At 34.0% G+C, this 14,369-nt stretch overlaps 1 protein-coding gene across 1 annotated transcript in view; it reads right to left on the bottom strand.

Annotated features, from left to right (window-relative positions):
• The window catches only part of LOC121379070 (syntaxin-8-like), a 44,090-nt gene extending 29,981 nt beyond the window's left edge, over nucleotides 1-14,109 (bottom strand). The window contains exons 1-4 of the mRNA XM_041507534.1: nucleotides 14,063-14,109; nucleotides 11,920-12,019; nucleotides 6,453-6,547; nucleotides 5,058-5,159 (exon numbers count right to left, since the gene is read on the bottom strand). Of these exons, the coding sequence (XP_041363468.1) occupies nucleotides 5,058-5,159; nucleotides 6,453-6,547; nucleotides 11,920-12,019; nucleotides 14,063-14,079 (314 nt within the window). The 5' untranslated portion in view covers nucleotides 14,080-14,109. The remainder of the gene's footprint in view (nucleotides 1-5,057; nucleotides 5,160-6,452; nucleotides 6,548-11,919; nucleotides 12,020-14,062) is intronic.
• Between the last annotated feature and the right edge of the window lie 260 nt (nucleotides 14,110-14,369).

Here is a 14,369-nt window from a genome sequence, read left to right as displayed (position 1 = left end):
TTTTAATCCAGATACCGACTCCAAACCCTGAGTGAGTGCTCCGCAAGGCTCAATGGGTAGGTGTAATCCACTTGCACCGACCAGTGATCCATAACTGGTTCAACAAAGGCCATGGTTTGTGCTATCCTGCCTGTGGGAAGCACAAATAAAAGATCCCTTGCTGCTAATCGGAAGAGTAGCCCATGTAGTGGCGACAGCGGGTTTCCTCTCAAAATCTGTGTGGTCCGTAACCATATGTTTGAGGCCATATAACCGTAAAATAATGTGTTGAGTGCATCGTTAAATAAAACATTTCTTTCTTTCTTTCTTCTTTACACAATTAATTTTAGTTAAAATAAAGATCTGTGTTGTGGTAAATGTGAAAACAAATTAAGTTTATTTAGAATTATAACTTTATAATTACAAACTTTCCGAATTTATACGATTTACTGTATTCTGATTGGCTGACGTCACTAAAAACCCAAGCGTTATCCTTCCATAAACCTCATAAAAATACGTCATCACGGAAGACCAAGATCGAAATAACCGCACAACACCAACAGTCACTACACGTAAACAAAAGTTAATATCAAGGTCACTTTGCGATAGAAAAAACACAAGACAAATCTGCACATGAAATTGTTTCATTTTTTAAAAAGAAGTTATAATAAAGATATATACACTGTTTTTGTTGATTCAATACTTATTTTTATTTTTAGCGGACAATTTCCAATAGTATGTATACATGTATTCCTACGCTTATTTACAGAATATGGTTGACGGTAAGAACGAAAGAAATTATTTTTGAGTGTTTTAAGGTACACTTCTTGTACTGTTTATAATTATAAGAATTGTTTCTAATTTTTTAGGAATTTATCGATGTATAAAAGTCACAAATGTAGTATAAAATCGCTTCGCTACGCTACGCGATTTTATACCATTTGTGACTTTTATACATCGATAAATTCCTAACAAATGAGAAACAATTCTTATAAAAACTATTTTTGGACATGACAAATATAACATATACATGTATGCAGGAATTAAATGAGAAATTCTGGATATATTTGGAATATTGATCAAAATAAGGTGGAAAGAAAAAGTTGCTTGTGGAACTAATTATAAGACAGCGTATTGTGCATTTTGACCCATAGTTTAAAAATCAGTTATCTTGGTCTTTCTCTTGGTCTTGGAGACACTGGGCCTTCTTTGTAAATTTCCAGTTGGAGACAAATACCAGAACCATGTAAATTTCCAGTTGGAGACACATACATGTACCAGAACCATGTAAATTTCCAGTTGGAGACACATACCAGAACAATGTAAACTCCCCACCGGAGACACATAACAGAACCATAAATTTAAATAAAGTATGTGTTAAGCTTAAATCCAAACTATTTTTACCAGTAGATGGTGCATTAAGGTGCATGCCCAATTAATTCAAATTATATTCTGAATCTAGTTAAAGTGAACTGTTTCAAAATTATGAAACAGTTCATATTATTACCAATGGTATATATATATATACTGCATTACATTACAAAAAATAACAGGTTTACAGTAGAACTAAAATGTAACTAAAGATCACACACGAAGAATTATCACATGCCATGTAGATTCATTTAAGAAAAACTAATTGAAAAAAATGTTTTCTTTTCTGAAAGAAAACAACTTCAAACGATGTCTGTGCAAATAAGGCAACACTGCTTTTGTTAAACAGAAGAAAAAACATTTACAAAGACACAAAATACTTGGAGCTATGTTAAAAATGAGTATTTGGAATAGTTTTCACACATACAGCATACATGTGGGGTTTAGCATCAACACAATAAAGAAACGCATCATTTTCTGGCAATACCTTACGTTGATATTTTAACAACTTCGCTAAAACGAGTTCATAACATTTAGAAATTAAAATGCCGAGGATATACATGTATTATAGTTCAGGCAGACTTGTCAATAAAAATATATTATACTAGAGGTCCAGAGCATAATACATTTTATAACACATGTACATATTTTAACTACTTTATATTAATTTTGTTCCTGTAGTGTATAGCTTTATAGAGGTGGTACATGTATTTACATGCTATGATCATCAGGGTTTCTGCCAGAGCGTAAAATTGGTATGGCACCATACCCAGATATTTTGGCAAATTAAAACCTTTTGACAAAATTAATTACTTTTATCATTACTGTATGATTTTCTTAACCCTAACCCTAAACCTAACCCTTTTTCTTTCTGGGGGACACTGTAAATATTCAATTCCATAGTGCCATACCCAAAAATTTCTTTCTGCCAGAAACCATGATCATGTAGTAGTTAAACATTTCTTAGTGTTATTCCAGAAAGGCTTCCTGGGGGGGGAGAGAGAGAGGATGGAATACAGCTGAACATAATATATATATACGGCAGGTGACCACTGTGTACAGGTGGCCGCTAGGACAGGTTTGACTGTACATGTATATATAAAGTGATGTGGTAACGCACGTAAACAGTGCTAAATTGGCAGGCTCATACAGGTATAGTAAAACATAAATCAGTATATGAATTTATCAGGATTATGTGTTTCTATGAATCCCAGATTTTAGGTTGGAAGCATAAGATTATGACAGAAAATCTCAAAATATCCACATTAAATCAGTTTTACTACTCCAATGGTATCCTAAAACGCTTCCTCAAATTCAATGCCTGTGTATGTACCAACAGCGCTTTAGACTGCATCAAAGTTACAGTAATAAGCGTTGTGCCCAAAATATAGATTATGTCCAAAATAATCATGCCCAAATAAAGTACAAACATGCTGACCTCAAAATACTTCACCTTAAAACCACTGAAATATTAAGTTTAATTGGATTAAAATAACTTTAAATTCATTTCTAAATACTGACAACTCTCCAGAAGCTGTTAATGACAGTACTAAACTAAACAACTACCTTCCTGCACTCAGAAAACAAAAACGTTTCAGTTTCAGCACACTAATGATAGATTGCTTTATTCTGAATGTGAGAAAGGCTGTTGGAACATGCACTGTGCTGGGGTGTCATTAAACAAGCATTCCGTCGTTTAAGGGTAAGATGATTCATATCAAAAGCTGAATAAATAATGACAATGTTAATTTGTTTAGAACAGTCAAGGGGCAGGATTTATCCCTGTGGTGAAAACTGTGACCAGATCGGTCTAGGATCAATCCCAGCCCATCGATGAGCCCTGGCTATTTATCGTTTCAGCCAACTGGCTTAACAAATAGCAATAGTATGTACTATCCTGTCTGCTGGATGCTGCATATAAAGATCCCTTGTTACTAATGAAAAATAGCCTAAAGAGGTGGCAGCTGTTTCCTCTTTCATTATATGTTAACAAAATTACCAAATGTTTGACATCCAATAGCCAATGTGCTCTAGTGGTGTCGTTAAACAACAAAAAAAAGTTTATCTGCTTCAGAATATTCAAGTTTGAATACACAAGTAGTTCTTTTGAATATGGTAAGCTTGCAGGGTGGTATGGCTTATGCTTTCCTTGAGGCGGTAAAGGGAAGGAGATATAGATGAAATAAAGAATGCCAACTCACCGCATGTTACTGCTCGAACTAGTGATCCTGGTTAACACAGCAAACACAAACAAATACAAACACTGTCACAGTGGAAAAACAGTACAACGAAGTAACAGAAACAGTCCTCCACATATGAAAATATATCAGGCATGATAAATCGCTCGCCTCAAAGCTCAGGGCAAGTGATTGGCATCTACAGCAAACATGTTGAGTATAGTATGCACACTGACAAAAAGAAGCTTTGAATAGCACAAACTTAAATATAAATGTAAAGGATACCAACTATAGTAACAAATAATAATAACTCAAGATTGTTTGTTTTGTTTAACGACACCATTGGAGCTTATTGATTAATTAATCATTGGTTATTGGATGTCAAACATTTGGTAATTCTGACAAATAGTCATCAGAGGAAACCCGCTACATTTTGCTAATGCAGCAAGGGATCTTTTATATGCACTTTCCCACAGACAGGTCAATAACTCAACAATGCAATAAATTTATTGGGCATGATGGGAATAAACCATCTTCTATTTAAACAACCAGAGGAATGAACTGCTACCGATTTGATCGGGCTGCTGGTGCTCCCTTGCACCTGCCAGTGCAGGCGGTCCCTCCTCTCCCTTCCACCCACCTTTCCTGTCATGGACGGAGGAGCTGGCCAAGGCCGGCTCTTGTGCCCACGACAGGCGTTCGCTACAACAGCTTGTTCTGAATGTGCACGTAAAACCCTATGACCTGACCTGACCTGAACTGCTGGTGAATATTTTAGATGGATGACCAAAAAAAATTCCAGCGATAAAATTAAGCTGCACTTGGGTGCGCAAGCGTGATTGCATACATGTACCTCAGATGTGAAAGACTGCAGAAATGTATATCTGGGTTTGGTGGGTTAAAGTAAAACTGCAGACACCAACATGAAATATTTGAACAAAGATCTACACTACACATACAGTGACACAGACACACAGCAAAATGAATCTGTAATCTGTATTTACATGTTTACAGGTACATTGTAGACAAGTTGAAAGTATACATTTAAATAATGATTGGTATTACTACTTAGTATTACACACACATACACTCATTCTTTCTCTCCGTCTCTGTCTCTCTCACACGTGGACATGTTTCATATGGACCTGCACTATACTTAGGTTTGACTGGTGGTAGTGCCCAACTAGTGGTATGTTCTGTCCTATCTGTAGGAAAGTGCATAAAAGTTCCCTTACTGCAATGCAAATAGGGGGAGAAGATTCCATTTATGTGTGTCTGTTCGTTTGTGTGTATGCCTCTGAGTATATTCAATAACTATGCATCATGGATTATGTATATACGTATACACATACATACAGAGAAATGGAATTTGTGCCTATAAGTCACCACTATTAAACTCCCGACACCCAATAGCCAATGAATAATTAATCAATGTGCACTGCTCTTGTGATGTGATTAAACAAAACAAACTTTATTTTTTCTTAATTAATCAATTTGCTCTAGTGGTGTTGTTAAACAAAACCAACTGACCTGGAGGATCCGGACTCGTTTCTGAAGGCCTGGTCAAGCTGTTTCTCCTTGGTGGTCAAGCTGTCAATCATTATCTGTCTCCGCTCCACCTCACGCTGGGTGCTACATATAGTCAGGAAAACTAACAACCCAACCTGCCTCAGTCACATTCATTTTGAGGATAGCACATTTTACAGACCTTGCCGTAGAACAAAACTGGGGGGGGGGGGGGGGGGGGGGGGGGGGGGTTTGATTAATTGCTTCCTTAGCTTAAATTTTGGAACCATGTTTTAAAGACCGTGTTGTGAAAACAAAATCAAGGGAGTCATTAATTGCTCCAGTAACTTACATTAGACTGTGGGTAGCCATTTAAGATATTACCGTATTGATACCACATAAATTCATATATTAAGAGGAGTTAAAAGTCACTCTCCTTGAACTAGTATCAGGGGAGTGATGGAAAGCGAGAGTGATAGCTCCTATTAAATGGCAAGGTCCAGTTTTATATTTGCTTTCCAATACCAGATTTAAACCAGTGTAACTTTTAATGGACCAAGGGGTGGTGCAAGACCACTACACAGACTTCTCTCTCACTGATTGTGTGTGCCCAGGACAGCATGTAATAAAACGGACTGTTCCAGATATATCTTGCATACATTATTTAACAACAAAAATACATTTCTGCTTTTATTTTAGTAACTGTTTTCCTTCCTAATTGTTTTTCATAATAATGATAACTGATCTAAAGAGATTACTGCATGTTATTTCCACATAATTATCCTACATGTATATAATATTATGCTTTATATACATACTTCATACTGACATTTTATTAGCTGTTCATATGCCAAAGCAATCATCCTTTAAAAAAAATGTACAATGCTGTTTTTCTCAGCAAGTCTGTGCCTCAACTGATACTCATCAATGTTTATCTTACACTCTTTCAAGCACAGCAAAATAAGTCAACCTTAAAAAACAAGATACTCAATGCTTTTAACAGTAACAGCATGCACCGTTTCACTCCTATTTTATTTATTTAACATTAATGACAAAGATGTAGTGATTAAATATTAAAAAAAGTTCATGATACATTTTTGGGATAATAAAATATATATTGTCTTGTTCTTTTTTTTTTTTACAAGAATTTCGTTGAATTAAATGTCTCACCTACATCTCTCTCTCTCTCTATTTCTTTCTTTCTTCTCTCTCTATTTTTCTTTCTTTCTCTCTCTATTTCTTTCTCTGTCTCTCTTTCTCTATTTCTCTCTCTCTCTCTCTCTCTCTCTCTCTCGTAGAAGTGCAGGTGATGTAAAACTCATGAATAATCTAATTTGACTTTAAAAAACTAAATCAATAAAAAAAAATTGATTAAAAGACTAAATTAAATTAAATTAAATTAAACTGTTTAAAGGATACATGTGATAAGATGATGATGCTCTCAATAAACTCTGGCGCAGTTTGTTTACATCACCGGAAAATTGTTTCATCGATGTCCTGACATGGGCAGATAACTGCAAAACAAAAACAATTACTATGAAACACAAACACATATCAGTCAATAAAAAAGAAAATACTAGCAGGGTTGAAAATTAGCAGTTGCCCATGGAGACCTTTTTGGCTAAGGACGACTAAGAATTTTACAAAATTGGGCGACCATTGATTTTAGGGTCTGGCGAATATGGTGGCAGTTAAAAAAAAGATACGCACTGAAACGGATTCAAACGTGACAAAACGCTTTGGGTTCTGTTCAGGCACGAACTATAGATCTGGCAGCTAAAGACATAAAAGTTAAACAAGAACAGATCAGATCTAATGTCTTGATAATAAACAATACATACACTTTTATGTGCTTTGTAGTATGATAAAATAGTACATCGTATATTTTAGTAAAATGTTTGTTTTGATTTTTTTTTTCACAGATTTATTTTGCTTTTGATATTTATTGTATTAGTAGCCTACTACTGCAGCATTTAAAATATCCAAATTAACACACACACATTAATTTTGAGACTATTGTCCGTTTGCGTCAAAAAGGAACCGATGAATTGGCATATAATTTCATAATGAATAAAGATAAAATTCATATAAAAACATATTAATTTATTAAGTTTTAATTCAAACCCATACCATTTCAAACTAAAAAATTTGAGGAGAAAATATCAGTCCAAATTAAAAAGAAAATTAAATCTTTTCTGATACATATTTTAAGGCAATTAATGGAAAATGCAAGGTAATCTGAACGAAAAAACCGTAATACATGACCAGGGCCATATCTGTGCACAATTCAGAGTCGAATGAGCATTTGGCAAAATAGTGGATGATTCCATGGATCTCTATCTAGTGCCTTGTCTATAGGCAGACAGCCACTCACAAGGAAATCCTTTACTGGAAAATTCATACCTCTTGCATCACCAGTTTATTCCATCCCTCTTGCATTGCCACAGAGGACTGCCAATCACAGACTTTTACTAAACCACACACAGTTCTACCTTTAGTTCATTCTGCATTATATTTTGCGTCCTAGGCAATGCTAGTCAAGCTGCATGCCTTGGCTGTACTAGCATTTTGTTTTCACCTCTGTATTAACCATTATATTTAATTTGTATATAATTTAATGGTACTTTGTACAGAAACATTTTTATTTATAATGGATTTCTTTTTCAAAATGTTATTTTAGTTGGAATGGGTTTAAAACTTAACATGTTTTTATATGAATTTTAACTTTATTTATTTATTTATTATCGGTTTCCTTTTGATGCAAACGGACTATATACGGTCAGTATATGGTTATTATTTAACAAAGGACATTCTAATGTTCAATTTCAATGTGATAATTGAAGGGCTTGTTGAATTTCAGAAGAATTTTCTTCAATTGGCCCTACTGTCGGCCATGATTTTCATGTTAATTTTCAACCAAGCTTTAGTACAGGGTGTAATGTAAAAACAAACAGTAGCATTGTCCGTGTGGTGAACCTGGAAAGAAAACAGTAGAATTATGAGTACAAGCAAAACATTTTCAAATATACGATTATTACACAGAAATGAGTTAACTGTCTGATCAATTTATAACTTTCATACTTTATATTGAAATAATAAATAATTTATATAGCTTTCCTTCTTTGAAAGTCACCACTGATTTTCCACAGATTCTAAAACAGAAGGCATTGTACCTGAAACATGAAAGATAAAAAATATAGGGTATCAAGAGTTTGTTCCCTTCAATGTTTGTTTTACTGTAAGATGTTCACATCCTTTTTATTGCCATTTTTCAAAAACAAATTTGCCAGACTTAGTCACTTCTTGGACCATATTTGACAAGAAAATACAATTAAAACATGAATTTAATGATAATGAATAAATTTCATTATTATGTAATAAAGCCACCAAAAAAATTATAATAACAGATTTGATTATCAGAATACATTAAAGTATCATTTCAGTATTTAATATTAAATGATGCTGATAAAGAATTGTGATGTCATGCTACTTTTTACAGTGATATTGATTTTTAGATTTAATTTTTCTATACTTAAAAACTTAATAACACTTTCACTCAAAATGCATGTCTTTTAATAATAGATTCTCACCTACTGAAAAAGTCATTACAGAGTGAGTTCACAAAAATCACTTCAACTTAATATTCTCAAACTTGTTGTACAGACTGAGTCATCTAATTAAATATTTGTTTCTTCCTCCTGTTTTTCCTTCCTTTTTTCTGGCAATATGCTTTTTTCACCTCTACTATTTTGACACTTAAATCTTTTAATTGTTTTCAAAAATAATTATGGGTATGCTTGTACAGTGTATAATAATGAATAAAATATGATTTCTATTAATTATGCTTGTAACTACTATATACAATATATATCATACATTAAATAAATAACTTTCTTAGTGCTATGGACAGTTGCCATTAAATAGCTGCATAAAGTATAAAGCCCACCCAACACTAGCACACTGCATCAGCAGCATATCAACACCACAAAATCTCTTCCAATGAATTTCCTGTTACATATCCCCATTAGCACAGCATGTCAACAGCACATAAGCGACACTGTTTTCAAAGAGCAATTTGTTGTGCTTGCTGCTCTGATGTGCACAAGTTGTGATGACCTAATGTTATATTTCACGTCATCCACATTTTGAAATCACTGACAAATATTTTGTTTTGTTTTACAAAAAAATCAATGCCAAAACTAAATTTTAACAAATACAAGTTAATCACAGAGGTGCAGAGTCATCCATGCATCCAATCAATGGATTACAAAAGATCGGAAATGGCCACCAGTGTTTGATCAGAATTTACAGAAGTGATTGAAAATGCCAGTGGTAGATATATTTACTTGGGGACATCCATAAAAACACGCAGCAGTGTTATTTTCAAATACAATTCAGTTTCCATTTTGTCTGCACATGTGTAGGTGTTATTGACACTTCACTGCCAATGCTTTGCCAATGGTTGCACTGTGTTGGATGGGCTTTAACTTAAAAATATATATAAATATACAATTTAATTACAGTGTAATACATTATATAGTGCATCAGCACTGGATACAGTAAGAACAATTGCACTGAGTCCACTGAGTGGGATTGATCCTATGACCCATGCTACACTTCATTTATGCATTCTTCATACAACTGAACCACAATCCACCTGGATTATGAATGTCAAACAAAAAGCTAACATACTATGGTGAAATACATTTCAGCAAATAACATTTACTCTGCATGCTGTAACTACAGCCATTTTCCTCTTGGCCACACCACACAATACGAGTGCCTCATATATACAAGAATAGTTGATTGCATAGCAGCCAAGGAAATCATTATATTCTCTTACACGATTGGCTAGTCTTTGTGCTATTTTGTAATGAGGCTGAATTGTTTTGAAAGAAAGTTCTCATAAAGAATGGATTATGGGGAATGGATTATGTGACTTAAATTTTCAAAAATTCAATTGGATTTTGGTAAAATCTGACCACAAATTTACATATGCTAATTGGACATAATTTTTTTTTTTTTTTCAGTCATACAGAGCTGCAATCTCAAGTATTTTAAGGTTAACTTTATAATAAAATTATGCTAGCTTGTGAAAGAAAAAACAAATAACAAAAACCTATGATCTACGACTGTATGAACTATACAGTTTAAATCTATTTTACTGTATATTTTGTATTCTCAACATGCATTATGAGAGTACCGCTAAAGCAATATTTACATGTCCCCTACTAGAGGTGTCACAATACAACGATGCATCCATATATCACGATGCTACTGCTAACGATATGATACACGATACCCTTGCTTGTGTATCGATTCATATGTTCACCATGTATCGAATTCTATTTTAATTTCGTATCTATTTACCAACACCAATTTGTACTGAGGTATACTTATTAACATGTTTGTTTTTTTCACGGAAAAACAGTAAAGTGGACAAAGAATGTGTGCCAGTTTATGTAAAAATGCCTATGATACATGTAGTATTTACTCATTAAAACTGTTTAATCAGTGTTTCACTTTTATCAAGATTATTTCTTGTTTTTAACTTAATTTATTTTTAATTTCTTGTTTTACTGGGAAAACACTGAATCAGGTATCATGATACGTATCGTATCACGGGTTGTGTATCATGATGCGTATCGCATCGTGAGGTAGGTGTATTGTGACACCCCTATCTCATACAGAGCCCAATTACACTGATTACTATTCTGGGGTCATTTTTCAATTTAGCCAAAAAGCAATTTTAATGCAGGATTTTTAATAATTTTTATAAAATCAAAACAGACTTATTGGAAATGAAAATATAAATAATGGCATGTCCTGATATTTGACTACAGCTTGGCAAGAGATTTGTCTGGTTTTTAGTACATTTTATTATAAAGTTAACCTTTATCTACAGAATGTGATGAGGACAACGTACCTTGGTGTAAGCTGAACTGGTTCTTTGATTCTTGTTCCTCTTGTTAATCTTATCTACAGAATGTGATGCGGACAACGTACCTTGGTGTAAGCTGAACTGGTTCTTTGATTCTTGTTCCTCTTGTTAATCTTATCTACAGAATGTGATGAGGACAACGTACCTTGGTGTAAGCTGAACTGGTTCTTTGATTCTTGTTCCTCTTGTTAATCTTATCTACAGAATGTGATGCGGACAACGTACCTTGGTGTAAGCTGAACTGGTTCTTTGATTCTTGTTCCTCTTGTTAATCTTATCTACAGAATGTGATGAGGACAACGTACCTTGGTGTAAGCTGAACTGGTTCTTTGATTCTTGTTCCTCTTGTTAATCTTATCTACAGAATGTGATGCGGACAACGTACCTTGGTGTAAGCTGAACTGGTTCTTTGATTCTTGTTCCTCTTGTTAATCTTATCTACAGAATGTGATGGGGACAACGTACCTTGGTGTAAGCTGAACTGGTTCTTTGATTCTTGTTCCTCTTGTTAATCTTATCTACAGAATGTGATGGGGACAACGTACCTTGGTGTAAGCTGAACTGGTTCTTTGATTCTTGTTTCTCTTGTTAATCTTATCTACAGAATGTGATGGGGACAACGTACCTTGGTGTAAGCTGAACTGGTTCTTTGATTCTTGTTCCTCTTGTTAATCTTATCTACAGAATGTGATGGGGACAACGTACCTTGGTGTAAGCTGAACTGGTTCTTTGATTCTTGTTCCTCTTGTTAATCTTATCAACAGAATGTGATGGGGACAACGTACCTTGGTGTAAGCTGAACTGGTTCTTTGATTCTTGTTCCTCTTGTTAATCTTATCTACAGAATGTGATGGGGACAACGTACCTTGGTGTAAGCTGAACTGGTTCTTTGATTCTTGTTCCTCTTGTTAATCTTATCTACAGAATGTGATCGGGACAACGTACCTTAGTGTAAGCTGAACTGGTTCTTTGATTCTTGTTTCTCTCGTTAATCTTCACCATAATCTGCTGGCCTAGCTGGGCGCAGTTGTCATAGTCCGATAACCTGAAATATGTTACATGGTCACACAATGAATAAGGAGTATTTTAAAAAGTATTGTACATGCTCACACAATGAATAAGGAGTATTTTAAAAAGTATTGTACATGCTCACACAATGAATATTAAGAAGTATTTTAAAAAGTATTGTACATGCTCACACAATAAATAAGGAGTATTACTAGGAAGGGTAGTAAAAACAAAATTTAAAAATCAAAGAATCGTAATAATATACTAATATAGGGTCTTCTGCCACATACACTAATAAATTTACATGCATCATCTACATGCACATGTGCAACAGCTTTTCATGTTTATGTAGAACTAAAAGTTAAAAACTATAATTAAATTTTTGTACACATTTGTGGAGGTCATGTTCATCTAGAAAGTCAATTTGGTTGATTTTACACAGGTGGATCCAGGATATTTTTGCATGGGGTGGGGGAGGGGGTCAGACTAATGGGAAAAAGGGTGCATGAATCAGCTCATTACAAGGGCATCGAAAAAAGAAAAAAAAAAGAAAATATATATATATGAATGAATGAATGTTTAACAACACCCCAACATGAAAAGAAACCATTGGCTGTTGGGTGTCAAAAAAAGATGCACTTGAATATTTTTAGGTGAATTACGTACAATGTAAATGACCTTCATTAGATATATATACTTACATGTAGGGAATGTCAACAAGTATCCAACCCCTCCCCACCACCACCTCCACTGTAATGTTTAAGACAACTCCCCATTCTAAAATTATATTGCTCTTGCCAACATATATACATGTACTCCCTTCCAACATTATGGTGTTCTGTTTGTAAAAAAAATTTGTATACATTTATTTTTATTTGGGGTTTGGTTTTTTTGTAAATTATACTATTAATAAAAATCTGTAATGGGCTAAGTGTTAATTGCTAATTAATAAAAATGTTTTGACAACATTACTAGTTCATAACTTTTGACAAACAGCCTCTCCTCTCCCCATAACATTTTGTAATGCATCCATAATACCTGGTTACATAACTGTTGAATGGCCCCTTTATGTTGTGATCACATGAACCATACACATAATATAATGTAATTATTGTATCTGTTACCTAATGTATCTAATGAACTTGGTTTAATTGTCTAATCATCACTCCAAAAAAAATTTCAATGAATTTAACAGGATTTTGTCTTTCCGCAAATCCCAGATTTGGTATCGGAAGTGTAAGATTACGACATGGAATCCCCAAGTTTCAATAAATTTTATACCATTTTTACAATTCTGGTATCTAAGAATAATAATATAAAAAAATCCTCAAATTCAATGCCTGGGTTTCACTTTCAGTCTTCGCCAGAAAAAGGAGTGTGAACAGTCTTGTTTCTCTTGTCTCTTTTACGACACCAGCAAATTGATAGCCTTGTAATGAAAATTTGAATAGTAATATGTTTAAAACTTTACATGTAATTGTAATTCTCGCCTAGCACCATTTCAGAAGAGTGAGGTTGCCTTGATTTTGATTGTGACAAAAACTGGGTTAGGCCTGTACCACATGAAATAAAATGCAAACTAATGGCTCAGTTAGTAGAAACATTCATAGGGTTCACTCTACTAAAGGTATTTTAACCCTAAATAAGACATACATTTAACAAATTTCCACTGTGCCAAATGTTTAGTACTAGTAAATATTTGCTAAAAAGAGTTGCTTCCCCTGAATTGGAAAAAATATTTTGGAGGGTTATGAGCAACGTCTTCTATTTTTTTTTTTTTTTTTTTAAATAGTCCTTTGAAAAGCGTTCCATCAGTACTGGAAAAAAACAAAAAAACAATAAGTTTTGTTATTCTCAAAAAGCGTCCGCTGTCACTTGTCTATGAAGGGGGCGAGTTGACGAATTTGAAACTTTTTTGGTGTGTCTTGTACTAAGAAAATTTCTAATAAATCGTAATCATTTTAAGTTGAGACGATTTAACAACCACTGACGCGAGTAGATCTTTATCCTCCAGATCAATAAATCGGATATGGTTTGTGGGTCGCTCAATATTAATTAAAATAATGTCAATAATAATTACCAAGAGTCACCTGCCATTTTGTTGACGGAAGTGAAATAGAAACTTAATCGTTTTCTCTACGCATGCTCATCGCTCTCGGGTGAGCTCGACTGTTTTCGATATATGTACAGGCAGGTGACAAATGCAGAAGACAGATTTAGGCCTTCGGTACTGAAGTATATTTTGCTAAGTACTACTCTCGTGTTTGCTGGTTTGGAGTAAAATAATTACATCATTATATAAGTGTAGACATATATTTTAATTTATTTTAATTTACCAATAATTTAAATTTTTCACAGACAGTTCAGGTCAGGTCAGAGGGTTTTAC

The sequence above is a fragment of the Gigantopelta aegis genome, chromosome 8 (genome assembly GCF_016097555.1).
Source record: "Gigantopelta aegis isolate Gae_Host chromosome 8, Gae_host_genome, whole genome shotgun sequence".
Taxonomy (NCBI): domain Eukaryota; kingdom Metazoa; phylum Mollusca; class Gastropoda; order Neomphalida; family Peltospiridae; genus Gigantopelta; species Gigantopelta aegis.
Note: the sequence above shows the minus strand (reverse complement) of the source record. Positions and strands in the feature narration are given on the sequence as shown.